Genomic DNA, 19,356 nt, shown 5'->3' on the forward strand with positions numbered 1-19,356 from the left:
AGCCCCAGACCGAGGGTGATTGACCGTCATCTTGAACGTCTTCCATTTTCTAATAATTGCGCCAACAGTTGTTGCCTTCTCACCAAGCTGCTTGCCTATTGTCAGGTAGCCCATCCCAGCCTTGTGCAGGTCTACAATTTTATCCCTGATGTCCTTACACAGCTCCCTGGTCTTGGCCATTGTGGAGAGGTTGGAGTCTGTTTGATTGAGTGTGTGGACAGGTGTCTTTTATACAGGTAACGAGTTCAAACAGGTGCAGTTAATACAGGTAATGAGTGGAGAACAGGAGGACTTCTTAAAGAGAAATTAACAGGTCTGTGAGAGCCGGAATTCATACTGGTTGCTAGGTGATCAAATTCTTATGTCATGCAATAAAATGCAAATGAATGACTTAAAAATCATACCATGTGACTTTCTGGATTTTTGTTTTAGATTCCGTCTCTCACAGTTGAAGTGTTCCTATGATAAAAATTACAGACCTCTACATGCTTTGTAAGTAGGAAAACCTGCAAAATGTCAGTGTATCAAATACTTGTTCTCCCCACTGTATGTATTCATCCTTCTCTGGATGTCTGGCAAATAGTGTTCCTTTTATCAAGCATGTTACTCATTTAAAACCCACTGCGTATTGAACGCAGACACAGACACCTTCCTATATGCTGACCAATCTTTCCAATCACAGTTTCTGTCCCTGGCTTGTATATATTCTCGTCAAATTGTAAGACTGGCGGCCAGAAACAGCTGACGAAGGACTTCCTCATCATATTGCTGTTTTCTAAATCAATTCCATGGTAGCTGCCTCATTTCAGTGTGATAAAGCAATTTTTCATAATAAATGGAATATTGATGAACCTCCAGAATTACAGAGTAACTCCCTCCCTCCCTCCCTCCCTCCCTCCCTCCCTCCCGCTCCCTCCCTCCCTCCCCCTCTCCCTCCCTCCTCCCTCCCTCCCGCTCTCTCCCCACATCCCTCCCTCCTCTCTCTCCCCCTCTCTCTGTCCCCCCCAGGTATGAAGTGATGCAGTTCTGCTGGCTGCAGCCAGAGAGCAGAGACCCAACAGTGAGGAGGTACACCTCCTCCTCACCTACCTGTGTGCCAAGGGGGCCAGTGGAGTCCAGGAGGACTTTGAACAGCGCTGGAACTCCCTGAGACCCAACCTGACTGGCAGCTCCACTCACAGCCACACCGCCCCAGCCCCTCCACCACTAACTCAGACTACTGTCCCTGCCCCAGCCCGACCATCTATCCCTGGGGACGTGGAGTTGGAGCCGGCCTCCACCTCCCGCAACTCCTTCCCCTCCTAGAACACTTCTCCCACGACAGCTTCCACTCAGACAGCGGTGACGACATCCTGACCGTGACAGAGACCAGCTATGGTGGGCTCAACTTTGAGTACAAGTGGGAGCAGGCGAGAGCCGAGCAGCCATACTGTTCCTCATCCACCAGCGGGCCTCTGGGCCAGGGCAACCCTCACTACCAGGACGTATACTACCCCGTCGGGAACACCTCCACCTCGGGCAGCTGTAAAGGGGACGGAGGGGGTGGAGGGCTTGTTCTGGGGGTCTCCCCATCCTACTACGAGTCCGACCACTCCGGATCGGGGTCAGGGTCGGGGGTAGGGGTGGTGCCGGTGTTGAGCGCTCACAGCCCTTCGGTCGGCAGTGAGTACTACATCCGTATTGAGGAGCCGGTGGAGTGTAATATCAACCTGGATGATAGTGTGGTTGACTACAGCCCTGGGTTGGAGGCTGAGGATGGCAGCCTCTCCTCAGGGAGCAGAACCCCACAGCCCCAGTCCCAGTCCCAGTCCCAGCCCAGTGCCTACTGGTCAGCAGCAGCAGGCGACAGCAGTGGGGGTAAACACAGTACCCATGACTCTGACAATAGCCCGGCCTTGTCCCTGACCATGGAGCCTCTCCTGAGACAGACAGCCAGCACAGCCAGTCCCGTGGAGCTGGGGCGGTCCCACCAGTACTTCTCACCCAATCAGAGACAGGCTTTCTACTGTGAACAGTCGCCCATTCGAGAGACGTGTTGCCAATCACCAGAGGACACGCCCATAATGTCCCAGCTGAACCTGCATCATCCAATGGGGAGGCTGGAAACCCCTCTGGGGGTGGGGTCCTCCCACTCCCAGTGCCTGAGTAGCCCTAGTCTGGGACACTGTGACCCCTACCTCGAGGCTAGCCAAGGCTTCTCCACCACAGCCAGGAGGACGGTTAGTGAAGGCTACTATGACATGATGGGTCCCCTCAGAAAGACTCTACCCATGGCTAAACATATTAGCATTGACGTGGAGACAGGGGATGGGGGACTTTTGGTGGGGGCAGGAGGAGAGGAGAAAGTGACACTGGGGACATCGACGATGGTGATCTCTTCTCTGAGAGAGAAGCCACCAACTGGACCTCCAACCACTCGGCCAATAACAACAGCATGACTTTTGACCTTAGGCAGACGGGCCAATCACAGGACAGCTATCTGGACCTCCATTACACCAACACCACGACACACTCCTCTACTGTAACAGGCTCGTGTAACAGTAGCAACATGTGCCAGCAGCACAGCTCCAGAGCCTTCAGCTATATGGAGGCCACAGGGAGAGAGAGCGCTGTCTGCTCTTCCTCTAGCAGACCCAATGAGGGCAGTAGTGCTACTACATATAGTCACCTGTGTCACGGAGCTAGAGATAAACCTGTGTGTCTCTCAGACCACTCTACCCTAGATCATCTCAGAGGTGTTGCTGTTGACTCTCTCTCCAGCTCCTCTGTTGCTGTCAAGTGTGTTAACCTCAAAGGTGGTGTAAAGGACGGCGTCCCCACCACCAAAACTACAACTACGGTGTCTGTAGAGGGACACAGTAAAAACCCATCTCTGATTACAGGAGAGAGGAAATTCTCCCTTCCCAAGATGATCCCAGGACCAGGCTGTATCCAATCTCCGTCCACATACATGGAGCTTGACACTCGCACAGGCCTCAGCACTAAGGCAGTCCTGACAGAGAAGCAGGGGGGTAATGTCTGGGAGACACCTTCATATGTTAAAGACAGAGGTCCAGTGGAGGTGATGTCTGGTGGTGTGGGGGAGAGGAGGCTGGGGATGGGGCTGGCCCACCCTGAAGGGGTACTGCTAGAGCCGGTCGGGTCCTTGTTTGAGGCTAGCAGAGGGCTGGACAGTGGGTTGGAGATGGCCGGTCATTCCAGCATCAGCCTAGTGGACATCAGCAACTGTAGCTACGACGATGAGGACGATGACATAACGGATATCACTTCTGGAATTTTGGCCGACTACTCCCTGGACTATGCTGACGAGGTAGGAGACGATCTAAGCCCCGCCCACCACCCCGACGGACGCTCCCTGCAGAACCCGGTGGGAACCCCCGACTCCGTGGACACCCTGGACATGCTGTCGCTGTCATTGTCGGTTACCACCGCCAGCCCCTGTGAGGCCTTCAGCCTTGATGACGTCTTTCTCCATCCCTCCTCCTCCCTCTCCTCCTCTTTCACCTCCTCTTCTTTCACCTCCTCATCTCTCCTCCCCAAGTCCCTGGACAGTGGCTACGACACAGAGAACAATGAAAGCCCAGAGTTCATCCTAAAGGAGGGAGGTGGGAATGGGGAGTTCCTATTGGACTGCGAAGGAAACCAGCAACAACACCCAGTCCTCGGTGGGAGCCACCTGGCCCGCGGTGGGGTTAGCCTGGGGCCGAGGTCGGACCAGATGGTCCTTCAGCAGGTGGACCTGGGTGATGGGGTTGGGGTCACTCTGTGTACCTCTTCCTCCTCTGGCTGCACTGAGCTGCAGCTAAAGGGACTAAGTGACAAGAATCCGTTCGTGGACTCTGCCTACTTCTCTGACTACGACGCGGAGAACGAGAGGAGTCCCCAGGATGAAGGGAGTAACTTCTTCTCCAGTCCAGGAGATAAGAAGGACTTTGTGGGGCACACAGCCTCGAAACAGAGGATACGGTCAGCGAGGAGAGATGAACTCCAACCACAGACGGGGAGAGAGGACGGTTACCGTGAACTGACAGACCTGACAGGAAACACAAACACAAATGGAGTGGTGGTGTTTGACACTACCACAGGTTCCTCTCCCTCCTCGGCCCCTGGCCCGCGCCTCTCCATGCTGGCCCCCTTCCCCCTCAGATGGGGGCTGTCTGGCCAAAGAGTCTGCCCCTGACGATGCTGTAGGCCTGGAGTCTGAGCACAGCGGCGAGGAGCCGGCATCTGGGTGCAGCTCCACCATGGTGTCTGAGGGTTCCTCCACAGTGCAGGAGGCTTCAGCCAGACACCCTGACCAGGAGAACCATCACAGGGCCTCAGAGGATGACTACTCCCCCATCCAGTCCCTGGGCTCCGACTCTACCATAGACTACAGAGAGGAGGTGATGAAAGAGAAGGAGGAGGACGAGGAGGGAGAGCAGGGATCAACTGAGGAGGACATGCCAGAGTTTAATCAGGTCGACGAGGATGGAGAGAATGGAGAGAGAGGAGGGGAAGAGGAGGAGTATGAGGAGTTAGAGGAGGAGAACGAAGAGGAGGAGGAGAAGGCTGGCTACAGCAGACACCAGAACGGTCCTGTTGGCCTACTCACCTCATCTCCATCGCTCCTCTCCTGCTCCCCCTCACTCCAGGAGCTGTGTCGGGAGGTGGAGAGGCGAGCTCCTCTAACCGAGGGGAGGAGTCAGACGACAGTGAGTCAGAGGAGGAGCTGCGGAGCTACAACCTGCAGGAGGAGCTGAGCGAGGAGGACAGTGAGGGGGAGGTTGGTTATATATTGGTTATATTCACGTTCCCCATTTTCCTACATGATGTTATTCTATTTTAAACCTGAGATCCGCAATAGGAGCAGCAGCGCCACTGGTCACCCCAGGCGCATTTCTTATCATTTTAGCTCAGAGGAAATGAGCATCCAGTGTGGTGTTAAAACAGAATGGTAGAAAATACTCTGCTGTTCTATCTGGCATGCAATGATGTGCAATGATGTCAGAGAGGAAAAAACACGGTTTATTGTTTGAAGTCATGTATTTTTGTTGTAGTATCACAACCCGACCACAGGAGTCTGGTGTCACCTTCATTTGGGAGGACAGGCTCGTGGTAATGGCTGCTGCGGAATAAGTGGATTAGTATCAAATACATCAAACACATGATTCCATTCCATTTGCTCCGTTTCAGACATTACTATGAGCCTCCCCTCAGCAGCCTCCTGTGAAATGGAGGTGGCTGTTTCGCCGCTGTAGATTGGAGCTTTAATCATGTAAAGCAGTGTTTCCCAAACCTGAGGAACATTATGTGTTTCTGGCCAAGTACTAACACAGTTAATTCAACTAATCAACTCATCATGAATAGTGGAATCAGGTGTGTTAATGCTAGGTTAAAAACTACAATGTGCTCCACTTTGGGTTCCCAGGACCAGGATTAAGACACACTGATGTGAAGTGTGTTGTGACTGACTCACTTGACTTGACTAGGTGATGGGGGTGCCGGTGGTGGTGAGCGATAGTAGTGGGTCCAGAAACCTCCGCAGCCTCCTCAAGATGCCTAAGCTCCTTACACAGTCCTTCTGTGACGAGCTGGACAGGAAGAAGAAAGCCGTGTCCTTCTTTGATGACGTCACCGTCTTCCTGTTCGACCAGGTCAGTCACTCTGCAAGCATAGTGACATCACTATGGTCAATCAATGGCAATATTTCATTCTGGATTTTTAAAAAGGCACCACGCATTATAGATAATTCATAGTCTTTATAACCACTGCATAGATGCATCACAAATTATTTATAAGCAGTCACACAACATAAAAGTGGTGTTTAAAGTTGGGCCAGTTGAATTATTGTTTTCTGTACTGGTAGATGTATTTGAGACTTTCTGACTGATTTCTCTTTCACCTCCAGGAGAGCCCCACAGGAGAGCTGGCTGACTTCACGTTTCCCCCAGGAGCAGAGTCCAGCGGCCAGGCCTCAGGCGGGGAGAACCCCCAGCCGGACCTCCAGCCCCACCCCACCATGGGCCACCACCACCACCACCCCACCATGGGCCACCACCTCCACCCCCCAGGCAGGGCACCACACGCCTCAGAGGACTCTGATGGCAACATGTCAGAAGAAGGTAAGAGTGAAAAATACTTTCAGTTACAAGAACAGTTAAGTGTTAAGAATGGATCTCTGAGGGATACAAGAACAAGAGGGTTAGAATGTATCAGTTCTAAACAAGAACTCCTCTGTGGTTGTGTGTGTCTGTGTGGTGAACAAGTGTTGTGGTGTGTGTGTGTGTGTGTGTGTGTGTGTTGTGGTGTACAAGAACAAGAGGGTTGAATGATCTCTATATATATATATAATAAGAGGGTTATATATATATATATATAGGGATATATATATATTCAGGTGGAGGGTTTGAGTGGGAGGATGACATCCCATTGATGACCAGCCCGTTGTCCAGCCCGTCTACAGCTGAGCCACCGGTCTCCGATCCCATCCCGGTCCCTGCTGCCAAGCCTCCCGAGGACAAGCCTCCCGAGGACAACCTCCCGAGGGCAAGCCGGTAGCAGTAACAGCAGCATCACAGTTCTCCCGTTTCAGCGTGTCCCGCTCCCGCTTCTCCATCACACACGTCCCCAATCCAGACATGAACTCTGGAGGTCAGTCCTGTTGAACACTCCTCTGGTACTGTAGTAGTCACTAGTGTCCTGTTGAACACTCCCCTGGTACTGTAGTAGTCACTAGTGTCCTGTTGAACACTCCCTGGTACTGTAGTAGTCACTAGTGTCCTGTTGAACACTCCCCTGGTACTGTAGTAGTCACTAGTGTCCTGTTGAACACTCCCCTGGTACTGTAGTAGTGTAGTAGTCACTAGTGTCCTGTTGAACACTCCCCTGGTACTGTAGTAGTGTAGTAGTCACTAGTGTCCTGTTGAACACTCCCCTGGTACTGTAGTAGTGTAGTAGTCACTAGTGTCCTGTTGAACACTCCCCTGGTACTGTAGTAGTCACTAGTGTCCTGTTGAACACTCCCTGGTACTGTAGTAGTCACTAGTGTCCTGTTGAACACTCCCTGGTACTGTAGTAGTGTAGTAGTCACTAGTGTCCTGTTGAACACTCCCCTGGTACTGTAGTAGTGTAGTAGTCACTAGTGTCCTGTTGAACACTCCCCTGGTACTGTAGTAGTGTAGTAGTCACTAGTGTCCTGTTGAACACTCCCCTGGTACTGTAGTAGTCACTAGTGTCCTGTTGAACACACCCCTGGTACTGTAGTAGTGTAGTAGTCACTAGTGTCCTGTTGAACACTCCCCTGGTACTGTAGTAGTCCCTAGTGTGCTGTTGAACACTCCCCTGGTACTGTAGTAGTGTAGTAGTCACTAGTGTCCTGTTGAACACTCCCCTGGTACTGTAGTACTGTAGTAGTCACTAGTGTCCTGTTGAACACTCCCCTGGTACTGTAGTAGTGTAGTAGTCACTAGTGTCCTGTTGAACACTCCCTGGTACTGTAGTAGTGTAGTAGTCACTAGTGTGCTGTTGAACACTCCCCTGGTACTGTAGTAGTCACGAGTGTCCTGTTGAACACTCCCCTGGTACTGTAGTACTGTAGTAGTCACTAGTGTCCTGTTGAACACTCCCCTGGTACTGTAGTAGTCACTAGTGTCCTGTTGAACACTCCTCTGGTACTGTAGTAGTCACTAGTGTCCTGTTGAACACTCCCCTGGTACTACAGTACTGTAGTAGTCCCTAGTGTCCTGTTGAACACTCCCCTGGTACTACAGTACTGTAGTAGTCACTAGTGTCCTGTTGAACACTCCCCTGGTACTGTAGTAGTGTAGTAGTCACTAGTGCCCTGTTGAACACTCCCCTGGTACTGTAGTAGTGTAGTAGTCACTAGTGTCCTGTTGAACACTCCCCTGGTACTACAGTACTGTAGTAGTCCCTAGTGTCCTGTTGAACACTCCCTGGTACTGTAGTAGTCACTAGTGTCCTGTTGAACACACCCCTGGTACTGTAGTAGTCCCTAGTGTGCTGTTGAACACTCCCCTGGTACTGTAGTAGTGTAGTAGTCACTAGTGTCCTGTTGAACACTCCCCTGGTACTGTAGTAGTCACTAGTGTCCTGTTGAACACTCCCCTGGTACTGTAGTAGTCCCTAGTGTCCTGTTGAACACTCCCCTGGTACTATAGTACTGTAGTAGTCACTAGTGTGCTGTTGAACACTCCCCTGGTACTGTAGTAGTCACTAGTGTCCTGTTGAACACTCCCCTGGTACTGTAGTACTGTAGTAGTCACTAGTGTCCTGTTGAACACCCCCCTGGTACTGTAGTAGTCACTAGTGCCCTGTTGAACACTCCCCTGGTACTATAGTACTGTAGTAGTCACTAGTGTCCTGTTGAACACTCCCTGGTACTAGTAGTCACTAGTGTCCTGTTGAACACTCCCTGGTACTGTAGTAGTCACTAGTGTCCTGTTGAACACTCCCCTGGTACTGTAGTAGTCACTAGTGCCCTGTTGAACACTCCCCTGGTACTATAGTACTGTAGTAGTCACTAGTGTGCTGTTGAACACTCCCTGGTACTGTAGTAGTCACTAGTGTCCTGTTGAACACTCCCCTGGTACTGTAGTAGTCACTAGTGTCCTGTTGAACACTCCCCTGGTACTGTAGTAGTCCCTAGTGTCCTGTTGAACACTCCCCTGGTACTGGTACTGTAGTAGTCACTAGTGTCCTGTTGAACACACCCCTGGTACTACAGTACTGTAGTAGTCACTAGTGTCCTGTTGAACACTCCCTGGTACTGTAGTAGTCACTAGTGTGCTGTTGAACACTCCCCTGGTACTGTAGTAGTCACTAGTGTCCTGTTGAACACTCCCCTGGTACTGTAGTAGTCACTAGTGTCCTGTTGAACACTCCCTGGTACTGTAGTAGTCACTAGTGTCCTGTTGAACACTCCCCTGGTACTGTAGTAGTCACTAGTGTCCTGTTGAACACCCCTGGTACTGTAGTAGTCACTAGTGTCCTGTTGAACACTCCTCTGGTACTGTAGTACTGTAGTAGTCACTAGTGTCCTGTTGAACACTCCCCTGGTACTGTAGTAGTAGTGTCCTGTTGAACACTCCCCTGGTACTGTAGTAGTCACTAGTGTCCTGTTGAACACTCCCCTGGTACTGTAGTAGTCCCTAGTGTCCTGTTGAACACTCCCTGGTACTGTAGTAGTCACTAGTGTCCTGTTGAACACACCCCTGGTACTACAGTACTGTAGTAGTCACTAGTGTCCTGTTGAACACTCCCCTGGTACTGTAGTAGTCCCTAGTGTCCTGTTGAACACTCCCCTGGTACTGTAGTAGTCACTAGTGTCCTGTTGAACACACCCCTGGTACTACAGTACTGTAGTAGTCACTAGTGTCCTGTTGAACACTCCCCTGGTACTGTAGTAGTCACTAGTGTGCTGTTGAACACTCCCCTGGTACTGTAGTAGTCACTAGTGTCCTGTTGAACACTCCCCTGGTACTGTAGTAGTCACTAGTGTCCTGTTGAACACTCCCCTGGTACTGTAGTAGTCACTAGTGTCCTGTTGAACACTCCCCTGGTACTGTAGTAGTCACTAGTGTCCTGTTGAACACTCCCCTGGTACTGTAGTAGTCACTAGTGTCCTGTTGAACACTCCTCTGGTACTGTAGTAGTCACTAGTGTCCTGTTGAACACTCCCCTGGTACTGTAGTAGTCACTAGTGTCCTGTTGAACACTCCCCTGGTACTGTAGTAGTGTAAAAGTCACTAGTGCCCTGTTGAACACTCCCCTGGTACTACAGTACTGTAGTAGTCCTTAGTGTCCTGTTGAACACTCCCCTGGTACTGTAGTAGTCACTAGTGTCCTGTTGAACACACCCCTGGCACTGTAGTAGTCCCTAGTGTGCTGTTGAACACTCCCCTGGTACTGTAGTAGTCACTAGTGTCCTGTTGAACACTCCCCTGGTACTGTAGTAGTCACTAGTGTCCTGTTGAACACTCCCCTGGTACTGTAGTACTGTAGTAGTCACTAGTGTCCTGTTGAACACTCCCCTGGTACTGTAGTAGTGTAGTAGTCACTAGTGTCCTGTTGAACACTCCTCTGGTACTGTAGTAGTGTAGTAGTCCCTAGTGTGCTGTTGAACACTCCCCTGGTACTGTAGTAGTCACTAGTGTCCTGTTGAACACTCCTCTGGTACTATAGTAGTCACTAGTGTCCTGTTGAACACTCCCCTGGTACTGTAGTAGTCACTAGTGTCCTGTTGAACACTCCCCTGGTACTGTAGTAGTCACTAGTGTCCTGTTGAACACTCCCCTGGTACTACAGTACTGTAGTAGTCACTAGTGTCCTGTTGAACACCCCTGGTACTATAGTACTGTAGTAGTCACTAGTGTCCTGTTGAACACTCCCTGGTACTGTAGTAGTCACTAGTGTCCTGTTGAACACTCCTCTGGTACTGTAGTAGTCACTAGTGTCCTGTTGAACACTCCCTGGTACTGTAGTAGTGTAGTAGTCCCTAGTGTCCTGTTGAACACTCCTCTGGTACTGTAGTAGTGTAGTAGTCACTAGTGTCCTGTTGAACACTCCCTGGTACTGTAGTAGTAGTCACTAGTGTCCTGTTGAACACCCCCTGGTACTGTAGTAGTCACTAGTGCCCTGTTGAACACTCCCTGGTACTATAGTACTGTAGTAGTCCCTAGTGTCCTGTTGAACACTCCCCTGGTACTGTAGTAGTCCCTAGTGTCCTGTTGAACACTCCCCTGGTACTGTAGTAGTCACTAGTGTCCTGTTGAACACTCCCCTGGTACTGTAGTAGTCACTAGTGTCCTGTTGAACACACCCCTGGTACTGTAGTAGTCACTAGTGTGCTGTTGAACACTCCCCTGGTACTGTAGTAGTGTAGTAGTCACTAGTGTCCTGTTGAACACTCCTCTGGTACTGTAGTAGTCCCTAGTGTGCTGTTGAACACTCCCCTGGTACTGTAGTAGTCACTAGTGTCCTGTTGAACACTCCCCTGGTACTACAGTACTGTAGTAGTCACTAGTGTCCTGTTGAACACTCCTCTGGTACTATAGTAGTCACTAGTGTCCTGTTGAACACTCCCCTGGTACTGTAGTAGTCACTAGTGTCCTGTTGAACACTCCCCTGGTACTGTAGTAGTCACTAGTGTCCTGTTGAACACCCCCCTGGTACTATAGTACTGTAGTAGTCACTAGTGTCCTGTTGAACACTCCCCTGGTACTGTAGTAGTCACTAGTGTCCTGTTGAACACTCCCCTGGTACTGTAGTAGTCACTAGTGTCCTGTTGAACACTCCCTGGTACTGTAGTAGTGTAGTAGTCCCTAGTGTCCTGTTGAACACTCCTCTGGTACTGTAGTACTGTAGTAGTCACTAGTGTCCTGTTGAACACCCCCCTGGTACTACAGTACTGTAGTAGTCACTAGTGTCCTGTTGAACACTCCCCTGGTACTGTAGTAGTGTAGTAGTCACTAGTGTCCTGTTGAACACTCCTCTGGTACTGTAGTAGTCACTAGTGTCCTGTTGAACACTCCCCTGGTACTGTAGTAGTGTAGTAGTCCCTAGTGTCCTGTTGAACACTCCTCTGGTACTGTAGTACTGTAGTAGTCACTAGTGTCCTGTTGAACACTCCCCTGGTACTGTAGTACTGTAGTAGTCACTAGTGTCCTGTTGAACACCCCCCTGGTACTGTAGTAGTCACTAGTGCCCTGTTGAACACTCCCCTGGTACTATAGTACTGTAGTAGTCCCTAGTGTCCTGTTGAACACTCCCCTGGTACTGTAGTAGTCCCTAGTGTCCTGTTGAACACTCCCCTGGTACTGTAGTAGTCACTAGTGTCCTGTTGAACACTCCCCTGGTACTGTAGTAGTCACTAGTGTCCTGTTGAACACACCCCTGGTACTGTAGTAGTCACTAGTGTGCTGTTGAACACTCCCCTGGTACTGTAGTAGTCACTAGTGTCCTGTTGAACACTCCCCTGGTACTGTAGTAGTCACTAGTGTCCTGTTGAACACTCCCTGGTACTGTAGTAGTGTAGTAGTCACTAGTGTCCTGTTGAACACTCCTCTGGTACTGTAGTAGTGTAGTAGTCACTAGTGTCCTGTTGAACACACCCCTGGTACTGTAGTAGTGTAGTAGTCACTAGTGTGCTGTTGAACACTCCCCTGGTACTGTAGTAGTGTAGTAGTCACCAGTGTCCTGTGAACACTAGCCTGGTACTCAGTAGTGTAGTAGTCACAGTGTCCTGTTGAACACACCCCTGGTACTGTAGTAGTCACTAGTGTCCTGTTGAACACTCCCCTGGTACTATAGTACTGTAGTGTTGTGAACAGGACTCTATGTTACCAGGTCAGTACAGCTAGCCTGGGCTCAGTGTTGTGAACAGGACTCTATGTTACCAGGTCAGTACAGCTAGCCTGGGCTCAGTGTTGTGAACAGGACTCTATGTTACCAGGTCAGTACAGCTTAGGTCGACATGACAGTGTGAAAAGGGAAAACGTCACATCTGCGCTAACGAATCCTCTTCTCTTGTCTCACAGGGAGCAGTGAAGATGGAGAGAGGCAGTGAAAGAAGGATTGAAGGGGTCTTCTCCATGACAGGAAGGAGTATACCTCCTCTCCTAGTATGACTACCAGGTGTTCAGACCTGGGATCTCAAGGACCTGATGACCCTGTATGAGCCAATGCCTTGTATCGTAGTGACTCAACATCTACATTCCAAATGACAGCCTATTCCCTATGTGCCCTGGTCAACAATAGTGGAAAACATAGGGAACAGGGTGCCATTTCGGATGCAGACAAACACCTTAATGGTTCCTTCTCTTACTTTGTATTATTACTCCAGAGAGAGACAGAGAGATAGCTGTAGGAACGATGACAGAGTCCTGAGAGGACCACAACCAAGCAGTATGTGACTGATAATATAGATGTATTAGAGATATATAACATCTACACTTATGACAATTATTAATAACGTATTTGCTCAAATCACCATTGACGTTCAGTAGCGTCAAGTCATTTGGTGAAAAGGAAAAAGAGACAAAAAATGAAAAAATGACAAGACTTGGTCTCATTGCTGCTCTCTCATTGGCTGCTTTGGTCCTCCATCTGCTTGCTCATCGGCTGGTTGGATCTTCTAGAACAGTGTTACAGTGCTTCCCTGGAGCCATTGAATAACGGCTGATGACCGCCCCACAGGAAGCTGCTCTCTGTGGGGGTTCAAAGATGAAGACAACCCCCCTTTACAAATGACAGAGGAATAGGGGTGGGGGTACTGCGAAACCTACTGTGCTCCCTTGACAAAGCCACAGGAAGGTGGACGGTCTTGCTGATGTTTTAGTTCAGGGATAAAAAAATGTATCATTATGATGTTATACCATAGCATTGAATATGTGTTTCTGATTGGCTTGAAGGGCATTCTAGAGCGTGCATTATTTCCGTATAACTCACGGTATATTTGCACGATAGAAAGGTGCGTTCTTACATGTTATATGTTTGAGTTGCTTTTGAAAGCAAAAGTTCAATTGAAAACATTATTGGCATGTTTGAATTCGATTTTCATAATGGCGAACTAGTACTGATGGTTTAGTTCGCTAAACTAGCGAGTCAGTTTGTTCGGTTACCAAGGCAACCACTGTCGCTGTCTAGTAAACTTGCTAGCTACCTTCAGTGGATGTTAAACACATTTCTACTGGCCAATTAACACATTTCTAGCAGCAAATGTGTTCAATTATAGCCCTGGTATAAAAGGGATAATCAACTTGGGGCTCTATGCATACTGGAAAAGTGGAAAGTCAGCTGGAACACACCTTCCACATCGTTCATTATTTTCCATAGAACCCATAGCCTCTGGTTGATTATCCCTTACATAACAGATCATAAGAGCCAGAGCCCTGTTGAAATCTATGTATGTTATAATATATATGGCTCTGCTTACAACTTGGTAACACTGTTATGTGTCTGTTTCACAGTTCTTTGTAACGTTAGTTACTCCTCTCCTTACAAAAAAAAGGTTGCCGTTTTGAAACTGCAGTAAAAGTGCAGTAACCAGTCAGTCAACTGTGGTATTTTGGATGCAGTAATTACAGAATAACTGCAGTGTACTGCAGTTGAACCTCAGTTATACTGCAGTTGAACCTCAGTTATACTGCAGTTGAACCTCAGTTATACTGCAGTTGAACCTCAGTTATACTGCAGTTGAACCTCAGTTATACTGCAGTTGAACCTCAGTTATACTGCAGTTGAACCTCAGTTATACTGCAGTTAAACCTCAGTTATACTGCAGTTGAACCTCAGTTATACTGCAGTTGAACCTCAGTTATACTGCAGTTGAACCTCAGTTATACTGCAGTTGAACCTCAGTTATACTGCAGTTGAACCTCAGTTATACTGCAGTTGAACCTCAGTTATACTGCAGTTGAACCTCAGTTATACTGCAGTTGAACCTCAGTTATACTGCAGTTGAACCTCAGTTATACTGCAGTTAAACCTCAGTTATACTGCAGTTGAACCTCAGTTATACTGCAGTTGAACCTCAGTTATACTGCAGTTAAACCTCAGTTATACTGCAGTTGAACCTCAGTTATACTGCAGTTGAACCTCAGTTATACTGCAGTTACACTGCCAAATGACGGCAGTAAAAAAAAAGTTATTTTGGACACTGCACTCTAATGGCAATCTTTTTTGGTAAGGGTCCTCCCTCTCTCTGGTCAATGAAGACCTCCACATCTGTTCAACATGCACTTCCTCTATTAGAATTATTAGGCCAGTTGAGAAGCTCTAAGGTAGATGTATTTAGGGTTTGAAGCCGTGAAAATTGGAACACATTTTTTTGTACTGAACAAAACCTGATAAGAGTGCCATTTCAGCCGAGTGTTGTAGGAGCCTGTTAGTAGAACCACCTATAGATCAATGTTGAAAATACATCTACTGTACCTGCATTTACGTTTCAGGTCACCCCTGTGTTGGGTCTACATGACTGAAATATAAGGCGGAGAACACTGTTTGTAATGTTAATGTAGTGGATCTGTTACAGCATAGATCCATGAGGGTCGTGTTCCTTAGGTATGAATAGGGGGGGAAAGTACTGAAATGAGGGTGAAACTATCTGGATTTAAAATTATATATATATATTTAACTAGGCAAGTCAGTTAAGAACAAATTCTTATTTACAATGAAAGCCTACCGAGGAACTGCCTCGTTCAGGGACAGAATGACAGATTTTACCTTATCAGCTTGGGGATTCGTTCCAGCAACCTTTCGGTTACTGGCTCTAACCACTAGGCTACCTGCTGCCCACTTGTCCGACTTGTCCAATAAGACACGCTCATTAACGTTTTTCATTGCAAAACCTTTTCTGTTAAGTGCCCTAATGAACGTGACCCAGGATCCCTGTTTGTGTCTGTCCCTGGAAACTCAAGGGTCAGTTGGTAACAAAACATTATTAGTGTATTATAATGCATTATAAATGACCCTATAAAGCATTATACATTACTGTCTAGCCCATGTAATGATTCATACAGTAGCTTTGCTCACATTTCATTTAACCAGCGATACAATGAGTGGAATGTGACAGAGGGAGAGAAAAGAGGGATGAATAGAAGAAAGAGATTTGCATCCTAAAATGGCACCCTATTCACTTTATAGTGCACTACTTTTGACCAGGACCCAATGGGACCTTTATAGTAGACTACTTTCGACCAGGGCCCATAGAGCATTTGGGACGCCACCCAGGTGAAGCCACAGCCAAACTGGTTTGGTCATAATATCTCTTCTGGATGGTTTTCCTGGACACAGATGAATCGTAGTCCTGGACTAACAAACACTTTCAATAGAGAATCACCATTAAAATAGGTTTTGAGACCAGGACTTATTCTGTGTCTGGGAAACCAGCCCTGTATGTTTAAATGCAAGAGCGCCTTTCAATTCAACTACATGTCTATACTATATCTGTCATGAAGCTGTGATTGTCACCGGTCTACCTACACCATCTAATGCAGGTCTATTTTATTACATGTAAGAGATGGTTATCTGTACAGGTGTTCAAGGTGTACAGACATTGCAACAGGACAGTTACAGATTGACACATCTCACATAATAATGTATGAATGTTATCAACATGTTTCAAGATCATTTGAGTTGGTTTTACTACTGCTGTACCCTCTCCTCTCCTTCTGGGGCCATGTATCAAGCGTCTCAAAGCAGGAGTGCTGACTTAGGATCAGTTTGGCCTTTTAGATCGCAATAAATAAGATCACACAGGCAGGACCTGATCCTAGATCAGTACTCATTCTCTAAGACATTTGATACATACACTGCCCTGATTCTCCTGAGTCACTAAAAGGGCCAACTCTATTTTTTCTCTCTCTCTGCCTGCCTTTTAAGTTTTTCACATTCTGCAAGAAGAGATACTTTTCCCCTAGTATTTCTTATCTACCCATATGAGTATGTTTCTGAAATGGCATCATATTCTCTGTATAGTGCGCTAAGAAAAATACTCATATTTGTGCACTATATAGGGAATATGGGCCATTTCAGTCACCACTTTAAAACCTCTATGGGATCGGTGTCCCCACAATGGGACGGTTGAGCTAATGTGATTAGCATGACGTTTTAAGTAACAGGAAGATTTCCCAGGACATAGACATATCTGATATGGCCAGAAAGCTGAAATTCCTGTTAATCTAACTGCACTGTCCAATTTACAGTAACAGTGAAAGAATACCATGCTATTCTTTGAGGAGAGTGCACAGTTTTGTACTTGAAAATGTATCAATAAACCAATTAGACACATTTGGGCAGACTTGATACAACTATTTGAACAGTAATGCGATGGTTTATCGGATCAGTCTATAACTTTGCACCATCGTATTTCAGACACCACTTTAAAGTAATCCACTGCAGCCAGATTGTGGAGTTACTCACCTTCTCCTCTTCGCTCTCTGTGGAGCATAAGTCCTCAACCAGTCCATGTCGGCTTGTCTAAATAGTGGCGGTGCGTAAACATTGCACTTACCACAAATTCCTTGTTTTCCCTGTGTTTGCCGTATTGTACATTGCTTTTGTCATTAGCACAATATACATGACCCGATTTTAGCTTCAAGGCGGCGGCCATTTTGAAAATCCTAAAAGATAGATTGAGCTGATTTAATGGCACACTAAAACATGTCGTGCGCCATAGTTTTGAAACACAGTGGATAGTGCTAAATCAATTATGCCATATCTGAATTCTGCCATCTTTATGCACATTGGCCATTTGCCAAAGAGAAAGGACAACAATAACCAATGGCTAAGCTAAATAGACAATTGAAATGAGTTGAGAGTTGAGTAGGTGAGATGGGTTGGTCCGTACACCAGTAGTAACACCATCATGGACCCCAGGAAGAGTAGCTGCTGCTTTTGCAACAGCTAATGGGGATTCTAATCAAATACCAAATACTAAATCATCATCACTCTATAGATCCATTCTAGCCTGGTCCCAGATCTGCTGGTGCTCTTTCCAACTCATTGTCAAGCCAAACATTTGACATAGCAATTCCACAAGGTGTTGGTAAGAGAGCAGAAAGCGACTGGCATCCAGGCTAGTTCCATTCCTCAAGGCCTATGTCTCAGTTTCATGGCTGTCGTGCTAAAGTAGAATTCAAGACAAATAAATCAAGACAGTTTTTTCCCCTCTTGTGTCTGTCACATGTATTGCTTCGTTTGCTGTAATGAATGAATGTGATTATAGGTGCCTGAGCAGTTGAGCAAATGAATCAGCTGCATTCCCACTTTGTATGTTTTTGCACCCTCACATTTTTGGACCAGAAAAGTATAATGACCCATTGGGTAATTTGTCAACACGCTTGTCGTCTTTAGCAACCTGGGAATCAGTGAAACACTCCTTGACCAGAGGCCCCAGGTGATCCACCACTGCCGGGCAGCACATTGTCCTCATAGAGAAAATAAATGAACTTCATCCTTGCTACTGTTCTATGATGAAGAGTCTCTCCCTTCTCATATAAAGTTAGGATTCATGAGATACCCTGTAAGAGCTTTAGTGCACAAGCCCCTTCAGTGTCATACATGTAAAAGATTTGGTCATGTGTCAAGTGTGTGCAGAAGGGAAGAGTATTGTATGCCAAATTAATGGAAATGCTGCAACTGTGGAGGTGAACATGTGCCTGAATTCCTGGAGTGTCCTGTTAGGGTGAAGGAGAATGCGGTGGTAAGGGTAAGTAGTGCCCTGTTAGGGTGAAGGAGAATGCGGTGGTAAGGGTAAGTAGTGTCCTGTTAGGGTGAAGGAGAATGCGGTGGTAAGGGTAAGTAGTGCCCTGTTAGGGTGAAGGAGAATGCGGTGGTAAGGGTAAGTAGTGCCCTGTTAGGGTGAAGGAGAATGCGGTGGTAAGGGTAAGTAGTGTCCTGTTAGGGTGAAGGAGAATGCGGTGGTAAGGGTAAGTAGTGTCCTGTTAGGGTGAAGGAGAATGCGGTGGTAAGGGTAAGTAGTGTCCTGTTAGGGTGAAGGAGAATGCGGTGGTAAGGGTAAGTAGTACCCTGTTAGGGTGAAGGAGAATGCGGTGGTAAGGGTAAGTAGTGTCCTGTTAGGGTGAAGGAGAATGTGGTGGTAATGGTAAGTAGTACCCTGTTAGGGTGAAGGAGAATGCGGTGGTAAGGGTAAGTAGTGTCCTGTTAGGGTGAAGGAGAATGCGGTGGTAAGGGTAAGTAGTGTCCTGTTAGGGTGAAGGAGAATGCGGTGGTAATGGTAAGTAGTACCCTGTTAGGGTGAAGGAGAATGCGGTGGTAGGGGTAAGTAGTACCCTGTTAGGGTGAAGGAGAATGCGGTGGTAAGGGTAAGTAGTGTCCTGTTAGGGTGAAGGAGAATGCGGTTGTAAGGGTAAGTAGTGTCCTGTTAGGGTGAAGGGGAATGCGGTGGTAAGGGTAAGTAGTACCCTGTTAGGGTGAAGGAGAATGCGGTGGTAAGGGTAAGTAAGTGTCCTGTTAGGGTGAAGGAGAATGCGGTGGTAAGGGTAAGTAGTGTCCTGTTAGGGTGAAGGAGAATGCGGTGGTAAGGGTAAGTAGTGTCCTGTTAGGGTGAAGGAGAATGCGGTGGTAAGGGTAAGTAGTGTCCTGTTAGGGTGAAGGAGAATGCGGTGGTAAGGGTAAGTAGTGTCCTGTTAGGGTGAAGGAGAATGCGGTGGTAAGGGTAAGTAGTGTCCTGTTAGGGTGAAGGAGAATGCGGTGGTAAGGGTAAGTAGTGTCCTGTTAGGGTGAAGGAGAATGCGGTGGTAAGTGTAAGTAGTGTCCTGTTAGGGTGAAGGGGAATGCGGTGGTAAGGGTAAGTAGTACCCTGTTAGGGTGAAGGAGAATGCGGTGGTAAGGGTA

The 19,356-nt window shown here is 47.7% G+C and overlaps 1 protein-coding gene and 1 long non-coding RNA gene across 2 annotated transcripts in view; both read left to right on the forward strand.

The window, feature by feature from the left end:
- LOC112238008 (serine/threonine-protein kinase LMTK1) overlaps positions 1–6,540 on the forward strand; it is a gene marked incomplete at its 5' end in the record, with an annotated part of 31,303 nt that extends 24,763 nt beyond the window's left edge. The window contains 10 exon segments of the mRNA XM_042314069.1: positions 1,009–1,042; positions 1,045–1,281; positions 1,284–2,345; positions 2,387–3,463; positions 3,542–4,019; positions 4,147–4,385; positions 4,520–4,765; positions 5,472–5,636; positions 5,891–6,104; positions 6,380–6,540. Of these exon segments, the coding sequence (XP_042170003.1) occupies positions 1,009–1,042; positions 1,045–1,281; positions 1,284–2,345; positions 2,387–3,463; positions 3,542–4,019; positions 4,147–4,385; positions 4,520–4,765; positions 5,472–5,636; positions 5,891–6,104; positions 6,380–6,540 (3,913 nt within the window).
- Positions 6,515–13,948, forward strand: LOC121844148. Its single transcript, XR_006081885.1, has 2 exons — positions 6,515–6,633; positions 12,537–13,948. It is a non-coding gene; the product is annotated as an uncharacterized LOC121844148 (long non-coding RNA).
- Positions 13,949–19,356: the final 5,408 nt, after the last annotated feature.

This window comes from Oncorhynchus tshawytscha, unplaced genomic scaffold, assembly GCF_018296145.1.
Source record: "Oncorhynchus tshawytscha isolate Ot180627B unplaced genomic scaffold, Otsh_v2.0 Un_contig_12004_pilon_pilon, whole genome shotgun sequence".
NCBI lineage: Eukaryota > Metazoa > Chordata > Actinopteri > Salmoniformes > Salmonidae > Oncorhynchus > Oncorhynchus tshawytscha.